Source organism: Lucilia sericata, unplaced genomic scaffold (assembly GCF_015586225.1).
Source record: "Lucilia sericata isolate MDLA Ls3-8-SP2 unplaced genomic scaffold, ASM1558622v1 Contig000027F_arrow, whole genome shotgun sequence".
Taxonomy (NCBI): domain Eukaryota; kingdom Metazoa; phylum Arthropoda; class Insecta; order Diptera; family Calliphoridae; genus Lucilia; species Lucilia sericata.
The window spans coordinates 468,096-486,918 of record NW_023994065.1 but is presented as its reverse complement, the minus strand read 5'-3'; the positions used below and the strand labels follow the sequence as shown (position 1 = coordinate 486,918).

The following is an 18,823-nucleotide window of genomic DNA, read 5'->3' as shown; positions in this document are numbered from 1 at the left end:
TATCACAGTTCGAAGAAATCAATAATCTTAATATATAAACACACTGGGCACAGTGGATATATGTACATGTTTAATGCACTGCTGTTGATTCACGACTGAATAGGATCAACAGAAATAAACAAAACATACAAAAACAAAAAGTGTTGCTTAATTGCTAACTGACAGTTGGCTAAAGCAGCGACAAAGAGTAATGATAGATAAGAATACAACACTGAAAAAAGCTCGTAAACTTCGATCTAACTCAATAAAGTAGAATGAAATTGGAATAAGGACTTTGTTACAATTCCCATATTCCATTTCTTCAAAACTTGTGAGTTAAATAGATGATGTTTACAAGTGACATAGCATATGGCACAAGAAGATTGATGATGAGGAGCCGTAGCGGGCCCGAAAATGCATTCCATTCTGCTGTTGTGTCCGAAAAATTAAATTTTCAGTATTCTTATAATTAAAAATATCATTACAATTTGGAAAATAACTTATCCCCAAGTGGGACTCGAACTCGAGCCTGAAGAATATTCAATTAATAATATTAAATTAAAATCTTAATTAACGTTCGGAATAATTGGCGAAATTGCAATAATTTGCGTGGAATCTCCCATATGTAACAAATTGTATATCTGGAAAACCATTGTAGTTAGAATCATCAAAATTGTTAAGTAGGCTTCTTATTTATATTGCTTTTAGGGTAGCACAGCACACTAGGTATAGCTAGTAAATAAACAAATAAAATATCTTTGTTTTTACGTTATTGATCCTTTTCTTAATGCAAAATTTTTTAGAAACTGATTTTCTGCAAGATGTTTTATATGGAAGATAGGGTTAAATATCGGCAGATCCTAGTAAAACTTGGAGAAAGGATTTGTTTTTAATTTTTAAGAATTTTTTATTCAACCCTGCATAATTTCTCATGCAACTTTTGAGTTTGCTCTGTTTTGTTGTTATAAACAATATATTTGCTTCCAAAATCCTACTTTCTGATCTCTCGGATTCCGTTTTTATTTAAAATCGTTGAAAAATTAAAAACTAAACGTAGTTGAAAACTTAGCCGGCTTACAGTCGATTTTAAGCCGCCGCCGACATATTTAGTGTCAGTCGCCGCCGCCGTTAATATTTGTCGGCGCAGGGCTCAGATCTGTGTGTAATACGGATTGGTGTAAAAATATCGAAAGATGTTTTTAAATATAGCTAAAATCGCCCATGGTTATAAATTTATTCGTTCATATTCGCATAATGCAATTCCAGTTAAAATATCATGTAATATATTTGAAAGCGAACATACAGATAATTCAAAACCGCCCTTAATGATAATGCATGGACTTTTTGGATCAAAACAAAACTGGAGAGCAGTTAGCCGTTCTTTAGAATCAAAGACGAATAGAAAGGTAGAATTACTGCTTCACCTTATGTAAATATTATTGTGATAAATTTATTGAACAGACTGAACATGAAAATAAAAAATTAAATATACAAATTATTTAACTACAAAGACTACTATAAATACAAATTATTAAGTAGTACTATACATCCTAATCCTAATATATATTATAAATCTCTTTGTAAGTCTGTTCGTTTGTTTGTTCGTCAATCACGCCTAAACGGCTGGACTGATTTTCTTCAAATTTGGAACATAGTTAGATCTATACTTGGAGAGTGTTATAGGCTATATATTTTTTCAGAACTTGGACTAGAAGGGGGCAAAAATGGGGTAAAATGGGTGAAAATCGGGCAAAATGAGTACTTTTGATAGTAAAATACTGATTTTGTCTATCCTTAAGCAAAATCATTTTCGATTAAACTACTTAATTTGTTAGAAATATATATTATCAAAGTGCCGTTGTGAAAATTGTACCGGAAGGGGACAAAAGAAATAGGCCAAATGGCGAAAATATGACAAAATAAGCACTTTTGTGCTTTAAGAACGATTTTTTCTATTCTAAAGCCAAAATATTATAAACTATTATTTTGATAGTCTCAGACATATGTACATATATTTAGAAATCCCACCCTTAGGGGAAAAAACCGGTAAAAAAGGGAAATCTGTTTTTGCTGCGTAAAGAGACTTAATAAATGCATATTTTCAGACAATTCAAACTACTTCAATGAATAAATAACACAAATAAATAAACATGTAAAAATTTATAGTTGGGTATGGCTGACCATATGATGCCCTACACCAGTGATTATGATACAAATGTTGATTATTTTTTTAATAATAAAGCATTTAAATTTATTTTTACCTTAATTCAGAAATATTTTAACAATTTATTGACAAAAAAATATTTTCTAAAAGAGGGTTATATGGGGGTAGATGGTTAATATGGGCCTATACTTATAAATTTTGGAAAAGGGTTTTACGTCTACATTAAAGTTATTTATGTAGAATATCGCCGTAATATTAGTGTTTATAAGTGAATTTGAACCATCAAGTCCTTTTATGAAGGGGACTTTATATGGGATGTGGACAAATGAGGACCCCCGATGAGGGCTATGCGAAATAATGGTCCGATTTTAACCATTTTCAATAGGATTCGTCCTTGGAAGAGTATGTGCCAAATTTCATCAAATTATCTTGTAAATTGCGACCTGTTGCGTGTGCATAATGTTTTTAATTACACTTAATTTGAAACATATGTAGTTTATATTGTTTTCCAAAACTTGGATAAGAAGGGAGTAAATACTAATTATTGTCTATACTCAAGCAAAAACATTTCCGATTAAGCTTTTAAAGTGTCTAAAATATGTATTATGTAGCAAAGTTCCGTTTCGAAATAGGAGAAAGGGCAAAAAATGGAAAAATTTTTACTTCTATGTTATAGTCTGATTTTTTTTCGTTCTGTAAAAATATTTTAGACGATGAGTTTTTAGTTTCAGAGATATGTTTATTCGAAAGTCCACCCCTAGAGGGAAAAACAGGAAAAAGAAATTCAATCTAAACGGGCAAAAACGGCTAATTATGTGTTCCTTTGCTACATTTTTTTTGGACTTTTATGAAATTTGAGAAATACATATTTTTTTATTAATATTTTTCCGTAATCGTTAAAAAAATGTGTTTTTAAAAAATGTTTTTGCAAAACATCATTAAAGAGGGAAAGGTTCCTCTCTGACGTGATTTTCTTAATATATGTTTAACAACATCGATTTCTGAAATGATACAAAATATATTAAACAAAATTCATAAATTTGAATAATTCAATGAATAAAGAGGTATGGGTAGTATTTTTGGTACTGTGTTGGTACCTTTTATAAATATTCAATGAAATTTCTTTTATAGCTTTATAAGATCACAAAGAAATTGTAAGGAGTTTCTTCATAAGGAGACCTTCAGCATTTTTTGAAACATGATTAAGTTAGGGAATCACTTTATGCTTTAAGTCAAGAGTTATTTTTTCTCCTAAGTTAAATATGTATATTATAGTTTTACCTAACTAGATAGTATTAGAATTATAATTTTGGAATTTTTTAGCTTTGTAAATTGGAAAAAAAAATTGTGAAGTAATCTCTTAGTGAGGAGTAAAATGAGTAAAATTTTTTCATTTCGTAAATGCAATGTGTTATTTAAATCAACGAAATTTTTATTTTTCTGAATGTTGAAAATTTTCAGAAATTGATCTATGGACATAAAGCAGATTTTTTAGTTTACTCTAACGGGAGAATACTTAAGTATAATGTTATGAAACCACTTAAAACCCCGGGCAACGCCGCGTACAAAAATCTAGTATAATATAAATCTCTTTGTAAGTCTGTTCGTTTGTTTGTTAATTTGTTTGTTTGTTCGTCAATCACGCCTAACCGGCTGGACCGATTTTCTAAAAATTTGTAACAAAGTTAGATCTATACTTGGCGGGCTTTATAGACAAAAAGGGGGAAATGGGTGAAAACCGGCAAAATAAGTACTTTTGATAGTAAGTAATGAGTTATTGCAAAACATCATTAAAGAGGAAAAGGGAGGAAGAAAGGAGAGATACATGATTTTTTTAATAAATGTTCTACAGGACTCATATTTATTTATTTTTTATTTCATTTATTTAATACAATTTTATAACCAAGCCCATAGGGCCAAATATGGCTTAAAAACTACTAACATACATATATTCAAATACAAAATTATGAGCTATTAAACATAAAAATTTAACAAATTTAATAATATAAAAAGCTTAAACCTAAATGTTCATTCAAATTGGAAACTTGTTAATAGTTAAGTAATTTCACAGCTATTATAATATTCTACAAGTTTGTTTTTAAATATATTAATTGGGAAATTAAAACTCCTTAAGCTCCTGGGTAGAGAATTCCAAATCCTTGTAGTTCGAACACGAAAAGATCTTTCATAGATAGAACTGTTAATACGAGGATATATTATTTGTGGATTTCTAACAGATCTCGTAAATTCAAATAATTGTACCAAGTACTCCGGAAAACCTTCTACAATAATTTTATAATATTGCAACATTACCATAATATCAATAAAACTTCTAAATTTACACCCTAAAAAGTCAATCACATAAGCAGTGACATGAGATCTAATTCTAATTCAACATCAATTTCTGAAATGATACAAAATTTATTAAACAAAATACATAAATTTGGGTAATTCAATGGAGAAAAAGGGTATGGGTAGTATTTTTGGAACTGTGTTGGTACCTTTTATAAATATTGTTCAATTTTAATGAAATTTAATTTGTAGATTTCTTCATAAAGAGACCTTTAACATTTTTTCAAACATGAAGAAGAAAGGGAAAGGGGAGAATGCTTAAGTATAATGTTATGAAACCACTTAAAACCCCGGGCAACGCCGGGTACAAAAGTCTAGTAGGTATATAAATGCAGGAGTAAATTAGATACATATATTATACAATTTACATTCTTCTCAACAAATATTAACCGTTTAAATTTCATAGATAATATCTTTAGATGCAAGAAATCATGGAGAATCGCCCCACACAAATGAACACAGTTCTATGCATATGGCTATTGATATTATTGAACTTATGAAACAAATGGGCATACCCAAATCCTCTGTAATGGGACACAGTATGGGAGGAAGGACAATGATGTTTTTAGCTTTAAGATACGTGAGTGTACTTTGTATAGATTTTTAGTTACATTTTAAATATTTATTTAAATTTAATAGCCAGAATATGTAAAAGATGGAATAATAGTTGATATTTCTCCAATTTCTGTGCCTCGTGACTTTTTTGAAATGGAACAGATATTTCATGCAATGAAAAACCTTAAGATTCCAACGGACCTAACAGTGGGAGATGGTAGAAAGTTTGCTGAATTGGAGTTAAAAAAGGTTGTATCTCAAAAAGAAACTGTGGACTTTATTCTTCTGAATTTGCGTAAAAAAGACGGATCGTAAGTATTACCCTCATTGTAGTTTATACAAATTTGTGCTACACCAAAATTTACAGTTATTTCGAAATTCAGTTTGATGCCATTTAATTTGCCGCAGATCTTTATATATTGGCTGCGAAAATCTGCCAATATATGTAGGTATGTACAGTGCCGGCAAAAAAATTGAAACAAGAACATTTTTCAATGGAAAATCTATTTTCTGCCAAACTATATGGTATTTGATGATCAATATCTTAAATGAAAGCTATATATGTGTACTTTCTTCTGTTATTCAGTTATCATGGTAGAAAAACATATTGAATTAAAAGCCTTAGTTAAATCTAAGGAAACTAACACGCACAATTTTTTCTCATCCACAAAATGTCTAATACTATCAGTAAGGCTCACTAAAAGTGACGTAGTGTTATACCCCTGACGAAAAGCATATTGAGATATTGAAATTTTGTTCCCAGTGGAGAGAAGCATTTGATCTTTAATGATGTTTTCAATTACTTTAGATAACGCAGGCAATATTGAGATAGGTCTTAGGTCAGCTGGAGAGGAAACAATCTTGGATTTAGGTATAGGTACCACCCTAGTAACTTTCCAAACAGAAGGGATGATAGAAGTCGTTAATACAGTGTTAATAAGATGTAATATAACATTGGAAATGTGGGGATATATAAGTTTCAAGAATTGGATGGTAATAGTATCAACTCCGACAGACTTTGATTTAACCTTATCATGGGCTTTCAAAACATCTAACTCGTTCACACAATTAAAAGAAAAAACACCCAATGAATCATTGAACACATCAAAAGCAACATCAGCGCTATCATCAGTACCTTCACCACTAACAAAATACTCGTTAACGTTATCAACATTTCCATCTGTTCAGCTCCAACAGAATTCCCAAGTTTTTATATAAAAATAAAACAAAGAATATTTCAAATTTATTAGAGATGAAGATCTCTTTTTATTTAAACCAAAATATTACCTCATAGAAGTAAATGGATTTTAAATGTAATATGCACGTAGTGCTTGTGTCGTAGACAAATCAAAAGTGATTTATAATGTCAAACGAAACAAGCATAAATTTGGTGGCAAACAATATTTAAGCACCGTTAGCGGTTACTCCTTAGAATCTTCCAACAAAGTTGCAAAAGAAGGGAAGCTTTATAGGATTCTAACGTTGTTATAAATAGCATTTCAAAAAGGTAGTTAAATCAATTTTAACTTAAACATTGCCGGCCACCTTGCAATACCTTAGGAATTGCAAACGATTTTAAAACGATGTAGATTTTTAAGAAGTCTCTCGTCTTTCCCCACAGGACCTAAGTCCAGCAGGTGGATTTTTAAGAAGTCTCTAGACTTTCCCCACAACCGATGTCCCGCAGGTGGATTTTTAAGAAGCCTCTCGACTTTCCCCACAGCACCGAAGTCCTGCACCTGCATTATTATTTAATATAAGTTATATAATATACAGTGTCTCTCATAAGTATTCGAATTTAGGTAAACTATGAAAAGATACCAAATTTAATAATATATTTTCTATGCAAAATAAATAAATTAATTTGTTATATTGTCTAGACAGTCCTTATGTTTGATATATCGTTTTTTAAAACTTGAAAAATTTACATTTACTTAAATTTATTTAGCTTTTTTTTAAAAAAGTCCCTAAAACTACTTCACAAAAGTATACGAATTTATTCTGTATTTCATATTTGAACATATTATACGAAACACAAATTCTAGAATCGAATGGTTTTTATGCTTAAAATTGTTTTAAGGAGTTACTATCAACCGAAAGGATATATTTTTGGCCCATTTGGTCCACAATTTTAGGGGATTTGTATCCTCTTTTCATGTAATATCATTAAAATGGCGATTTTTGAAAATATTTGTAATTTTTTTCTTCTTTTTTCCAGAGATAAAACCAAAATTTTATGTTGGGATTTAATAGACCCCTCGGGATATCCAAAAATAATGTTGTTTGTTACAAGAATCTGTATATAAATGTTCTAAGATATATTATTGAGATCATTCTTCTGTAGCTAGTTCAATATAATGGAACTTAGGACTATTTTTATAATACTAGGGTCAAAAATTTTCGGGGAAAGTTTTCTGGTATGTATTTTTTGGATATCAGCTTTTATACATTTTAAGTTTTCAATGTATTGTGGAAGTGTATAACTCCAAAACATGCCTCGAATAAACACCTTTCAATATAGTAGAATCATTCTTTTTATATAACAATGGCCTCCAGGCTGCATGTCACCATATCATTATGGTCTAACTCAAAAATATTGATATCTTTTAAATATTATTTACTATGTTCAAAATAAACCCAAAATTTTATACTTACAGTGTTATTGTAATGGGCAACATAAGCGTGAAAGTTACGAGTACTAAAAACTGAAATCTACTGTATAGTATGTCGTTTTGTTAAGGCATGTTTTGGAGTTGTATATCGCTATAATGTATTGAAAATTTAAAATATTTTATTGCTAATATCTGCATGAATATATACTAGTTAACTTTGTCGAAAAATATTGACCCTAGTGGTACTAAAAAGGACTTAAGATCCAGATAATTCAAATAGAAACAGAAGAACGATATCAAAAATACGTCTTGGAAAGTTTAAGTGCAGATCCTTATAAAAAAACTATTATTTTTAGATACCTCAAGGGGTCTATATTAAATCGCAATATTAATTTTTGGTTTTATTTCCAGAAAAAAGGAAAAAATTGCAAATCCGGTAAAAAATTGTCATTTTAATGATATTACATGAAAAGGTGATACAAATGCTCCAAAATTGTGGAGCAAAAGGGCTAAAAATATATAATTTCGGTTGATAATAACCCCTTAAAACAATTTTAAGCAAAAAATCATTTGATTATAATTTATGTGTTTCGTAAAATAAGGTCAAATATGAAATACAAGAAAAATTCGAATACTTTTGTGAATCAATTTTACGGACTTTTTTAAAAAAAAGTTAAATTAATTTAAGTAAATGTAATTTTTGCAAATTTAACAGAGTGCGATATTAAACCTTAGGACTTTCTAGACTTTAATTATTCATTTCACACGCAAAAATATTATTAAATTATGTTTCCTTTCAAAGTACAACCAAATTCGAATACTTATGTGAGACACTGTATATTAAGATAATAAATAAGAATGTAAAAACATAAATAAGGTAGTACGAACATAAATACTACATTATTAACGCCAGAAACGTTAGAATTCGCAGAATGAGTCGGAAGTTTTAATCTTTTTCGTAAACGTTCAGAAATGAAAGAACATTCTGAACCCGATTCTATTAAAGCACGGACCTGATAATTATGGTTGTTATGAATTATGTTTACCATGTAGTCCCTAACAAAACGGACTGATTCTGTCTAGTATGAAATACTTGAGGATTAAAAGTTACATTATTGGACGTATGCGATTGTCGAGTGTGGGAGTTAGTGGGTCGTAAAACCTCACTGGAATTATGTTCAGTAGAAACAGTAGGTCTTTCAACTATGGAATTATCTGTATGCTGCAGATGAAGCATAGAATGATGTCGATTATTGCAAATAAAACAGTTATTATTGATCGTACAACTTCTAACTTTATGTGTCCTCGAATAGCAATTAGTACAGCAGTTATAGTCATTCACAATAGAAATTCAGTTACTGAAAGATTTTTAAATCGACGACAATTTCGCAAATAGTAAGACTGATTAGGGCATAAGATACATGAAGGTTTAGTAATAGTTAGAGATGGGAAAAGCGTAAAAACCAAATTGGTAAATTCCCAGTAAAATGGATAAATTGGGTAAAAATGGGTAAATACCCATGTGTTTACAAAAAAGCTGGGTATAAACTAAGTTGTACAACATTTTTTAAACACGCGGATTGTAAAAAGTAAAAATTAATTAATTTGTTATTAAATTATATAAAGTGGATGCTGCATCTGTAAATGTGATAAAAGTTATAGATATGTATGTGTTCGTTTGAAGACATTTTTTTTCAGAGATTCCAATTACGTGCTATAAAACCCTTTTAAGCTTTTCCACCAGTTGGTAGGTGGTATTTCTGGTATTATTCTCGTGTAGAACTTCCCATTTTTGAACCTAAAAAGATTATCATTTATGGATGCACTACATACATATGTAAATACAGGCATCACTGATATATTCATTCTCAACAATTTGTATTCAACGTAATGCATTTCGACGTATTTTTTTAAATTATTTTGCTTTTTTTAATTGTATTTTGTTAATTTTTATTAAATTCTTATTTTTATTATTAAAACTATTTGAAAACATTTATAAAGTAATTGTCAATAAGTTTATGAAAAAATTTAATGTAAAAAACTTTTTATAAATACCCCAAAAAGATAGAAAAAAGGAATATACCTGGTATTTACCCTCAATTTACCCATACATTGGGTAAATACCTGGTAGAATCCATCTATAGAGATAATAGATAATCGATAAACGAAAATAAAATTTTATAATGTTATAAAATCGATTACTCGTTTTTCGGTATTGGCAATGTGCCCTATGGTGTATGATCCCCCTTCTACCCTACCACGCCTCCTTTTTATAGTCCGCCCACATTTGTCTAAAATATTCATATTGATATCAAAGTGGTTCGGACGAAATTTGAGCACTCCAAATTTTATAGTTTCCCAGATATACGATTTTTGATACTAACTTTATATGGTGGATGACTAACTCTGTATTGATCTTTTAATATATCGTTTGGCGGCATTCGTCTTCAAAGCATTTGGCATGGTTCAGTTACATTATTTTAGAAAGATTATATGAAATATAAAAATATAATATGAATACCAATAGCAACACCACAATTGTACTTAGCCTATTGCAGTGACCTCCAAACCGTAATTACAGAAATATCGAAACATATATTCCTTAATCTCTGCAGCAATCTGTATTATGGACATTTGCGAAACCACTCTCACTTTTTTAACATTTGGCTGCTTAAATATCTATGACCAACTAAATGTTCTGCATTTTCAAATAAAACTGGAAAAAAATCTGGCAACGCTAATGTCCGAGTAGACACAATTTTTCATCGGCTGATTATCTTTTTTTGAAATAAATTAATAATAAAGATTGGATCTGCGTAATATTATTGCTAATGTCTGAGTAGACACAATTTTTCATCGGCTGATTATCTTTTTTTGAAATAAATTAATAATAAATAATATTAGTGATTAAACTTAAAAAATAATATTAGTGATTAAAATAATTGAAACATATTAGCGGAGTTCAGTTTTTAGTGCAAATGGTCTTGTAAAAGAGCAAATGCAAAATTTCATAGCTTTTTATTGCAATCCAACAACAAATGCATTGCAAATATCAAATAAAGAAACCGCTCACAATCGTTAGCAAAATATTTGTAAGATTGAACTTTTACAATACAAAACGCATCGAACATCGAATACCGCTATTGAAAAACATTGAATGTTTGCTGTTTTTATTGTTTTCAATTGATAAAACCCTTTGGCTACTGCTGCAGTTGTTGTTGCTGTTTTTTGCTTCACATTTTCGTATAAAGTTTGTTGACGCCTAATTCATTGTTTTACTGCATGTGCGCAAATAATTTATTATGACTCCTATGAAAAGATTCACAAATGCGCCCAATGCAAAATTGAAATTGGGACTTCATCTTGCATTCAATGTGACGTATGTAATTTGTGGGTTCATAGCACTTGTGCAGGTATATCTGAGGATGATATGCAAAACATTGATAAACTGCCATCAATGTCCTTTATATGCACAACCTGTAAATCTAACCTTTCTGCTGGTGACGAGTATGTGAATCTAAGCAAAAAGTTTGATGGATAAATTTAATGATTTAGGAGCAATCTTTAGGTGAAAGATTAGCGATTAATTTTGAGTACTCAATTAGTTCATTTTCTTTGCTAGTTTAAACGCCCAATGGAGGTGGTTTAAACTTTAGCAACCAATGCAAAAGTGTAAACAGCTGATGCAAAAAATTTAAAACGATTTTTATAAAAATAAACATTAAAATGTTTGAGTTATTGATTAGTATAAATTATGGACATCAGATTAAGTTTGTTTTTAGATTAACTATTATTAATTGGCATTTGATTGCCAACTCAAAAACCCGGTCTTAATGTCTAAAAATAGTGAAGACTGTAATAATATTACTAGTAAACTCGACACAGTAGTTACTGAAATTAAGAAGGAACTTTCTATTAGTGTCGACAACTTAAAAAAATCTATTCAACTGATATCGTCATAAATGGTTTACCTGATTGTCTTGAAAATATCACTGATGCCGTAATTAAATTGTCAAGGATGTATAATGTGGAAATAACGCATCGTGATGTTAACCAAATAATTTATATCAATAACAAAAGATCTATTCTTGTCAAGTTTGATTGTTTATCTGTTCGCAATGGTATTATGAATCAATACTTCAAGACTTTTAAAACTAGGCCGTTAAAAGCTTCCGATATCGTTTCTGATACCAGTATTCCGAGTAGCCTGCTGGATTGCCGTGTTTTTATTAATGAAAATTATTCCCCGGCGATGGGAAAGCTTAATTCTGTTTGTATGAAGTTGCGGAAAAAAGGAATTATAACAAAGTACAGATTTAAAAATACTGCTAAACCTACTGCTGCTCTAGCGCTTCCCAACAATACGAGGATGGAACATGATTTCGAGGGGTGTGTTGCCCTGCTAAGTGGTGATGATACTGCTGTTGTTGCTACCTAAATAGAAGATCGGCTTTGGGTATATTCTTAAAAGATTTGTATTATTATTTAATTTTTTGCTGTTTGAACCTACTATGATAATTGTTACTGGAGTTTTGTAAATCTTATTTTCTTACTATCATGCTAGGTTCCTATAGCTCTAATAATTTGCTACTAACATTCAACTTTTTATTACAATAATTTTTTTCTAAGGGTGTTTTTTTGACTTAATAAAACTTTTGAATCCGTTAACTGCCAAATAAACTTTCATACTTCGTTCACTTTTTTACAATTATGATAGTTTGCTATATAAATTAAAAAAAAAAAAACACACCCTAACATGTATGAATATACCTATCGTTGATCTCTCTTAACTTATTAATCAGTCGAGTGTATATGGTTATATTGTATAAATATTTAGTTTTTATGAATTATATTATTACACATTTAGTTTTTATGAATTATATTATTATTATTTTTTATATCCCATTTTTTTTGCTCCCCGCCGATGTTTTACTTTTATAATGACCTTTAACGGCAATCTTGGTCCGGTGGTAAATGATAGTACGTACCTTAAAAATAAATTATGTCAGTATAGAGGTCAACTTAATGTTTGATACTGTGAAATCGAATGTGGTGCACTCATTTTGTAATAGAACTAACTTGTCTTTTTGTCACAATTCTGTTCCGTCTCTAATTGATTTCATATTATATAGTGAAAACTTAATGATTAATGTCTCTGGGCAGGTTCAATGTCCTTCCATTTCTCACCATGCTCTTGTTTTTGCTTCATTTAGATTAAATGTAATACATAATGAATCGTTTCTTGAATATTGTGATATTAATATATTGTATTGGCATCGACTGTTATGCTTCTTATCGGTTTTTGATTTCTCGCAAATTTTGTATGAGCCCAATGTTGATAAAAAGTTTGAAATTTTTTCTTCCCTGACTGAAATTCTTTATTCGTTTGTACCTATTAGGCGTATTAAAATCATAGCTAATAAGGACGTTTGGATGAAAACCAGAGCAGTTGTGTCTGCTCTATCCCTTCGAGATTTTTCCTTTAGGAATTATCAGAATGATCCGACTCGCTTAAATGGATGGACTTAGTGTTCTAGTCTGGTAGACCGGAGGTGGTGGGTTCGATTCCCACCTGAGGCACTGGTTAAGGAGCGCACAACAGGCCCGATAGAGGCCTAGGTGTATTTCTTCGGATTTGATGTATATACATCCTCCTTTCAAACTAACTAACTAACTAAATGGATTTTGTTTTGCAAATTACGAAATAAAGCTAAATCTGTTATTAGAAGGGAGAAATTGAGATATTTTACAAAAATGTTTGCTAAATCGGATTCGTCTGGTATGTGGAAAATCTTACAAAATGCTGGATGTGGTAGTTCTTGTGAAATGGTATTTGATGGTGTTTAAGTTAAAATTGATTTAACTACCTTTTTGAATTACTATTTATAACAACGTTAGAATCCTATAAAGCTTCCCTTTTTTGCAACTTTGTTGGAAGATTCTAACGAGTTATCGCTAACGGTGCTTAAATATTGTTTGCCACCAAATTTATGCTTGTTTCGTTTGACATTATAAATCACTTTTGATTTGTCTACGACACAAGCACTACGTGCATATTACATTTAAAAACCATTTACTTCTACGAGGTAATATTTTGGTTTAAATGAAAAGAGATCTTCATCTCTAATAAATTTGAAATATTTTTATATAAAATCTTGGGAATTTTGTTGAAGCTGAACATTTGGTCCTAGCGAACCGGATTTCTTAGATCATTTATCGGATTTTTTGGATCTTGATATCATTACCGGATCTTTTTTGGCACCTTCAACTCCATTCCTACAATACAGTCCACCGGAGATATATTTATAATTTATTTATTTCTACGAAATAAAGTACGTAAATATATTTCAATTGTGAGCAAGTGATAAAATTCGTTGTTTTCTTTTATGAATTTTTGTTTTATTTTTTTATTTGTGGATACATCTCACTAATTCGAACTTTAATTTATATTTGAAATTTTTAAATTTCTTTTTGATCCTACGGACAATAAACTGAAGTAAATTTTATTACAAAAATCATTGGTTTTTACATTTTCTTTTGTGCGTTATTTGTTTACAGATTTAGATCTGTAAAATAAAACAATAAAATACATAAACGGTTGATTCTTCTTCTACCTTTATATTAATCACCCTACGTTCGGTCAATTTGAATATTATCACGTTGTTTTTATAAATTTTGTAGTCAAGTAGTAATTTGATATCGGGCTATTAATTTATTTATTTTAATCAACTTTTCATATATTAAAGCATCGGATGCTCTTCTTGCATTCAGGGATATGTTTAGTAATTTTGGCGAAGAAATTTATATTGTTTATACCTTAGAGATTCAGAGTGAGGAGTTAAAAACACTTTGGAAAAATGGTAAGACGACTTACAACGTATGTCTTAACACTTTAGAAACTAGTGAATTTGAAGTAGTGAGTGCTAAATATCAAGCCACCTACTCAGCTTATGTCCAATGTGGAGGATCCATATATGAAAAATTAGATAAATTCAAATCGGCTTCGAAAAGTAGTGAATCTCCAACGATAAATCCGAACTCCGGTAATTCAGAGCATAGTCTGACTATATTTTTATTAATAGCTCACGGCTTAGCAATATAGAACGCCTTTGCCATTTGATACGAAAAACCGAGGGTGAGGCAAAAGAAATCGTTTCTAAATATCCACTTGTTAACGCAAGTTTTAAGGCAGCCTGGCGCGATTTAAAGGAAGCATATGAGAATCCTCGTATGTTGGTACATAACCAACTAAAACATATTTTTGGTCTTCCTTTCCTTGACAAGGAATCGATAACAGCACTCAAAACATTACAACGCGGAATTAATAGTTGCCTTACGGCTCTTTCTATTTATAAAGTGCCTACTGATAATTGGTACCCAATTATCATTTTTATGTGTATTCAACGTCTGCTTAGATCTACAGTTATTTTGTGGGAACAGGGTGTTGAAAACTAAACAGTTTGTCTACATGGAAAGATTTCGATAAATTTCTTACAGAAAGAATTCAGACATTGCAATGTCTTCAAGATCTTAAAGGTACGAACTCTGCTGACGTCGACTCTTCAGTGCAGTCAAATAGTTCTACTATTACTATAGATGGGATTCTACCCGGTATTTACCCAATGTATGGGTAAATTGAGGGTAAATACCAGGTATATTCCTTTTTTCTATCTTTTTGGGGTATTTATAAAAAGTTTTTTACATTAAATTTTTTCATAAACTGATTGACAATTACTTTATAAATGTTTTCAAATAGTTTTAATAATAAAAATAGAAATTTAATAAAAATTAACAAAATACAATTGAAAAAAAGCAAAATAATTTCAAAAAATGCGTCGAAATGCATTACGTTGAATACAAATTGTTGAGAATGAATATGTCAGTGATGCCTGTATTTACATATGTATGTAGTGCATCCATAAATGATAATCTTTTTAGGTTCAAAAATGGGAAGTTCTACACGAGAAAAATACCAGAAATACCACCTACCAACTGGTGGAAAAGCTTAAAAGGGGTTTATATCACGTAATTGGAATCTCTGAAAAAATGTCTATAAACGAACACATACATATCTATAACTTTTATCACATTTACAGATGCAGCATCCACTTTATATAATTTAATAATAAATAAATTAATTTTTACTTTTTACAATCCGCGTGTTTAAAAAATTTTGTACAACTTAGTTTATACCCAGCTTTTTGTAAACACCTGGGTATTTACCCATTTTTACCCAAGTTTCATATATGGGACCATATATGTTCATATATGAAGCTCCATATATGTTCGGATCCGAAATTTGGCGATATATAAACATATATGAACATATATGTTGATACATATTCATATATATTAATTTTTTCCCATTTTCCCATATAAAAATATACACATATTTTTACATTAATGCATATGTACATTAGGGATATAACCAGTGTTGCCACTCTGGTTATTATTAACCAAAATTGGTTATTTTTATTTTTCATGTGTACATGTGAATTATTTTTTCGTTTTGGTTATTTTTTGAAAACAATTGAACTAAATGCTGTTTTCTTTTATTCTAAAAATAAAATTAAAAAAAAACTTCTTTTATCTCTAGATTTAAATCAACTATGTAAATATACATATTGTTCCTGTTTTGAATTTTGGTAATATGTGGACTTTTTTTACTATTCGAAATTTTTTTATTACTGCAATTTATACATCTACTGGTTATACTTATGTGCACAAAGGTATTTTTCGATATCTTAATTGGTGTAGGATTTAGCAAAAGTACCTATGCGTTTTCCACATATTAAATGAGTTTATTTAAATCATAACAACACCGTAATATTATTTTATTTACACTAGCCAATCTAACACTGTGAATAATGGTTCCTCTCTCTCCGTTTGGTGCATCCATTAACTTAAAATCACTTTTTGGGTCGATTCAAACTCGTCCGTCCTTCCGTTAATATTTTATGTAAAGAACTCGCGGTACTTTTATGAAAAAACGAAGTAGGCTGTATTTCGCATTTCAATTTTTATGGAATTTGGTGGGAATGGTTTAAGTACTTAGCAGATTATGTCCTCCAAATTAAATTTAAAGTATAATTGCAACTTCTATACCTATTTGAAATTTTGCATAAACAGATACTATGCTAATTTGCCGAAATTCTAAGATAAATGATTTAATAAGAATTAATAAAGTATTTTCTGCTAATTGATGCAAGAATAGTATCATAATATCTTTAAAGTATTAATCAACTGATATTTTTAAGTAACACAGCTAAGGAAAATTAAATTGTATTGTCTACAAAAGTTGTAATAACATCTAAACTCGTACAACGAACAATAATCGCGATATATGCAAAGATTTGATATTCATGACCTTTGACTTCTACTAAATATCTCACCATGACTTTTAGTTCTTTATTTACATTTTTTATATGATGTTGTATACTTGTTTTTATTTTACCGCCTTAAATTCTAAATTTTGATCAATTTGTCGGATAATGTGGATAGATTACGTTTACAAATATTGCTGAAGTTATGAATGTAAAACTGAAATATTTTGCCAAAATATTTTTAGTTGACCCAGTTTGCTTGGTATTGAAAATGCGAAATATCGGTCAACAATTTCACCTAGCCCCCATTTATGCCCTATTCTGAAAATTACTATATTACTTAAAAAAGCATGTATAGCGATGAAATTCAATATAAAAAAGTTTTATTGGAAATGTATTTGTCAAAGTTTATGAGGATCGGTATATAATTGACTCTATCCCTCATAAAAAGTCTCCTCAGAAAATTACTTTAAAGCTCATAATGTACTGCAATATAGCAACAAAATTCAACATAATCAAGTTTTAAAGGAACTAAAATATCTCTGTCAGATTTTATGAGAATTGGTCCATAATTGACCATACGTCTCATATAAGATCCCCTACAGAAAATTACTTTAACGCTCATAACTGTCTTCATAATACCAGTTTAGCGACGAAATTTAACATAGTTACAAGTTCCACTTCAGAAAATGAATTTGTTATTTTAATGTCCAAATGTAAACATGAAACAAATAAAAATAATTTTGTTTACTTTTTTCTTAATTTGGTTATTTTTTATTCGAATTTTGGCTAGAAAAAAAATTTTGTTGTGGCAACACTGGATATAACTATAGACATTTGTTGCAATTATGAGAATTGGCATGCTCTATTCCACTAGAGCATTAAAAAATATGAAAAACCACTGTATTATTTTTTTGGCGATTGTTAAAAAATTTCACGCACCAAACGAGAAAAAGTTTTTCATTACATATTTCAATTATTTAGGAAGAATATATTTTATTCCTTCGTTAAGTTGTTTTTATGATTAATAATAACTGGGGACTTACTTCATAATAAAAATTTAAATAAGGGAAGTATCCCTCACACTTACAAAAAAAGTTGCAATTATCTGTATAATGACAGATTTATCATCGCTTAGCCCAAACCGTTAAAGCTAGAATCATGAATTTTCGATACTAGGTTTCTTTGGCAATACATAGATCCATTGCGAAAGGATTTTTGAAAATTCGAACGTTTAGGGGATGAATTGGGTAAAAAAAGGGTAATTTTTGGTTTATTAAGGAAAGTGGGGTGCTGCGTGATGTTTTTGATTCCAAATGGTCCAAAAAAATTATATTCATTACATATACAACATTGGCCATCACGTGGTGGTATGCCTAAAATTTCGCAAAATTTGTTATATCCCTAATGTACATACATATGTATGTATGTACATATGCATGTACAGACATACATTATGTATAATTTATTATTTTTAAATTATTTTTACGCACCCTCTAAATACATTAGTTGTGTTTTGTTGCTAACGTTCAAAGGCAATTTCATATAAATTTAAAATTTATAAACGTTAGGAGTGTAAAATTATACAAGTTAATTTTAACGTTGATAAAAGTGCTACCAATTCAAAAATAAAAATACAAATATTAATGTGTTTATGTCAAACAATAAAAAAATATTTTAAAATAAAATTTAAATCAAAGAAAATTACCAAATAAAAAAACCTTTTCAAGAAATTGTAAATAATTTCAAGATTTAGCAGATTTCTTCTGTGGAGTGATGCCAAGTCAGGTAATGTTCGTTTTGTTGCTAACTTTAAGCGTTAACACTCATTGATAGCA

At 29.7% G+C, this 18,823-nt stretch overlaps 1 protein-coding gene across 1 annotated transcript in view; it reads left to right on the top strand.

Moving 5' to 3' along the window:
• Nucleotides 1-1,089: 1,089 nt before the first annotated feature.
• Nucleotides 1,090-18,823, top strand: part of LOC119610224 (protein ABHD11) — a 42,782-nt gene continuing 25,048 nt past the window's right edge. Inside the window, exons 1-3 of the mRNA XM_037965356.1 lie at nt 1,090-1,385; nt 4,902-5,075; nt 5,135-5,361. Coding sequence (XP_037821284.1) covers nt 1,173-1,385; nt 4,902-5,075; nt 5,135-5,361 — 614 coding nt within the window. The 5' untranslated portion in view covers nt 1,090-1,172. The remainder of the gene's footprint in view (nt 1,386-4,901; nt 5,076-5,134; nt 5,362-18,823) is intronic.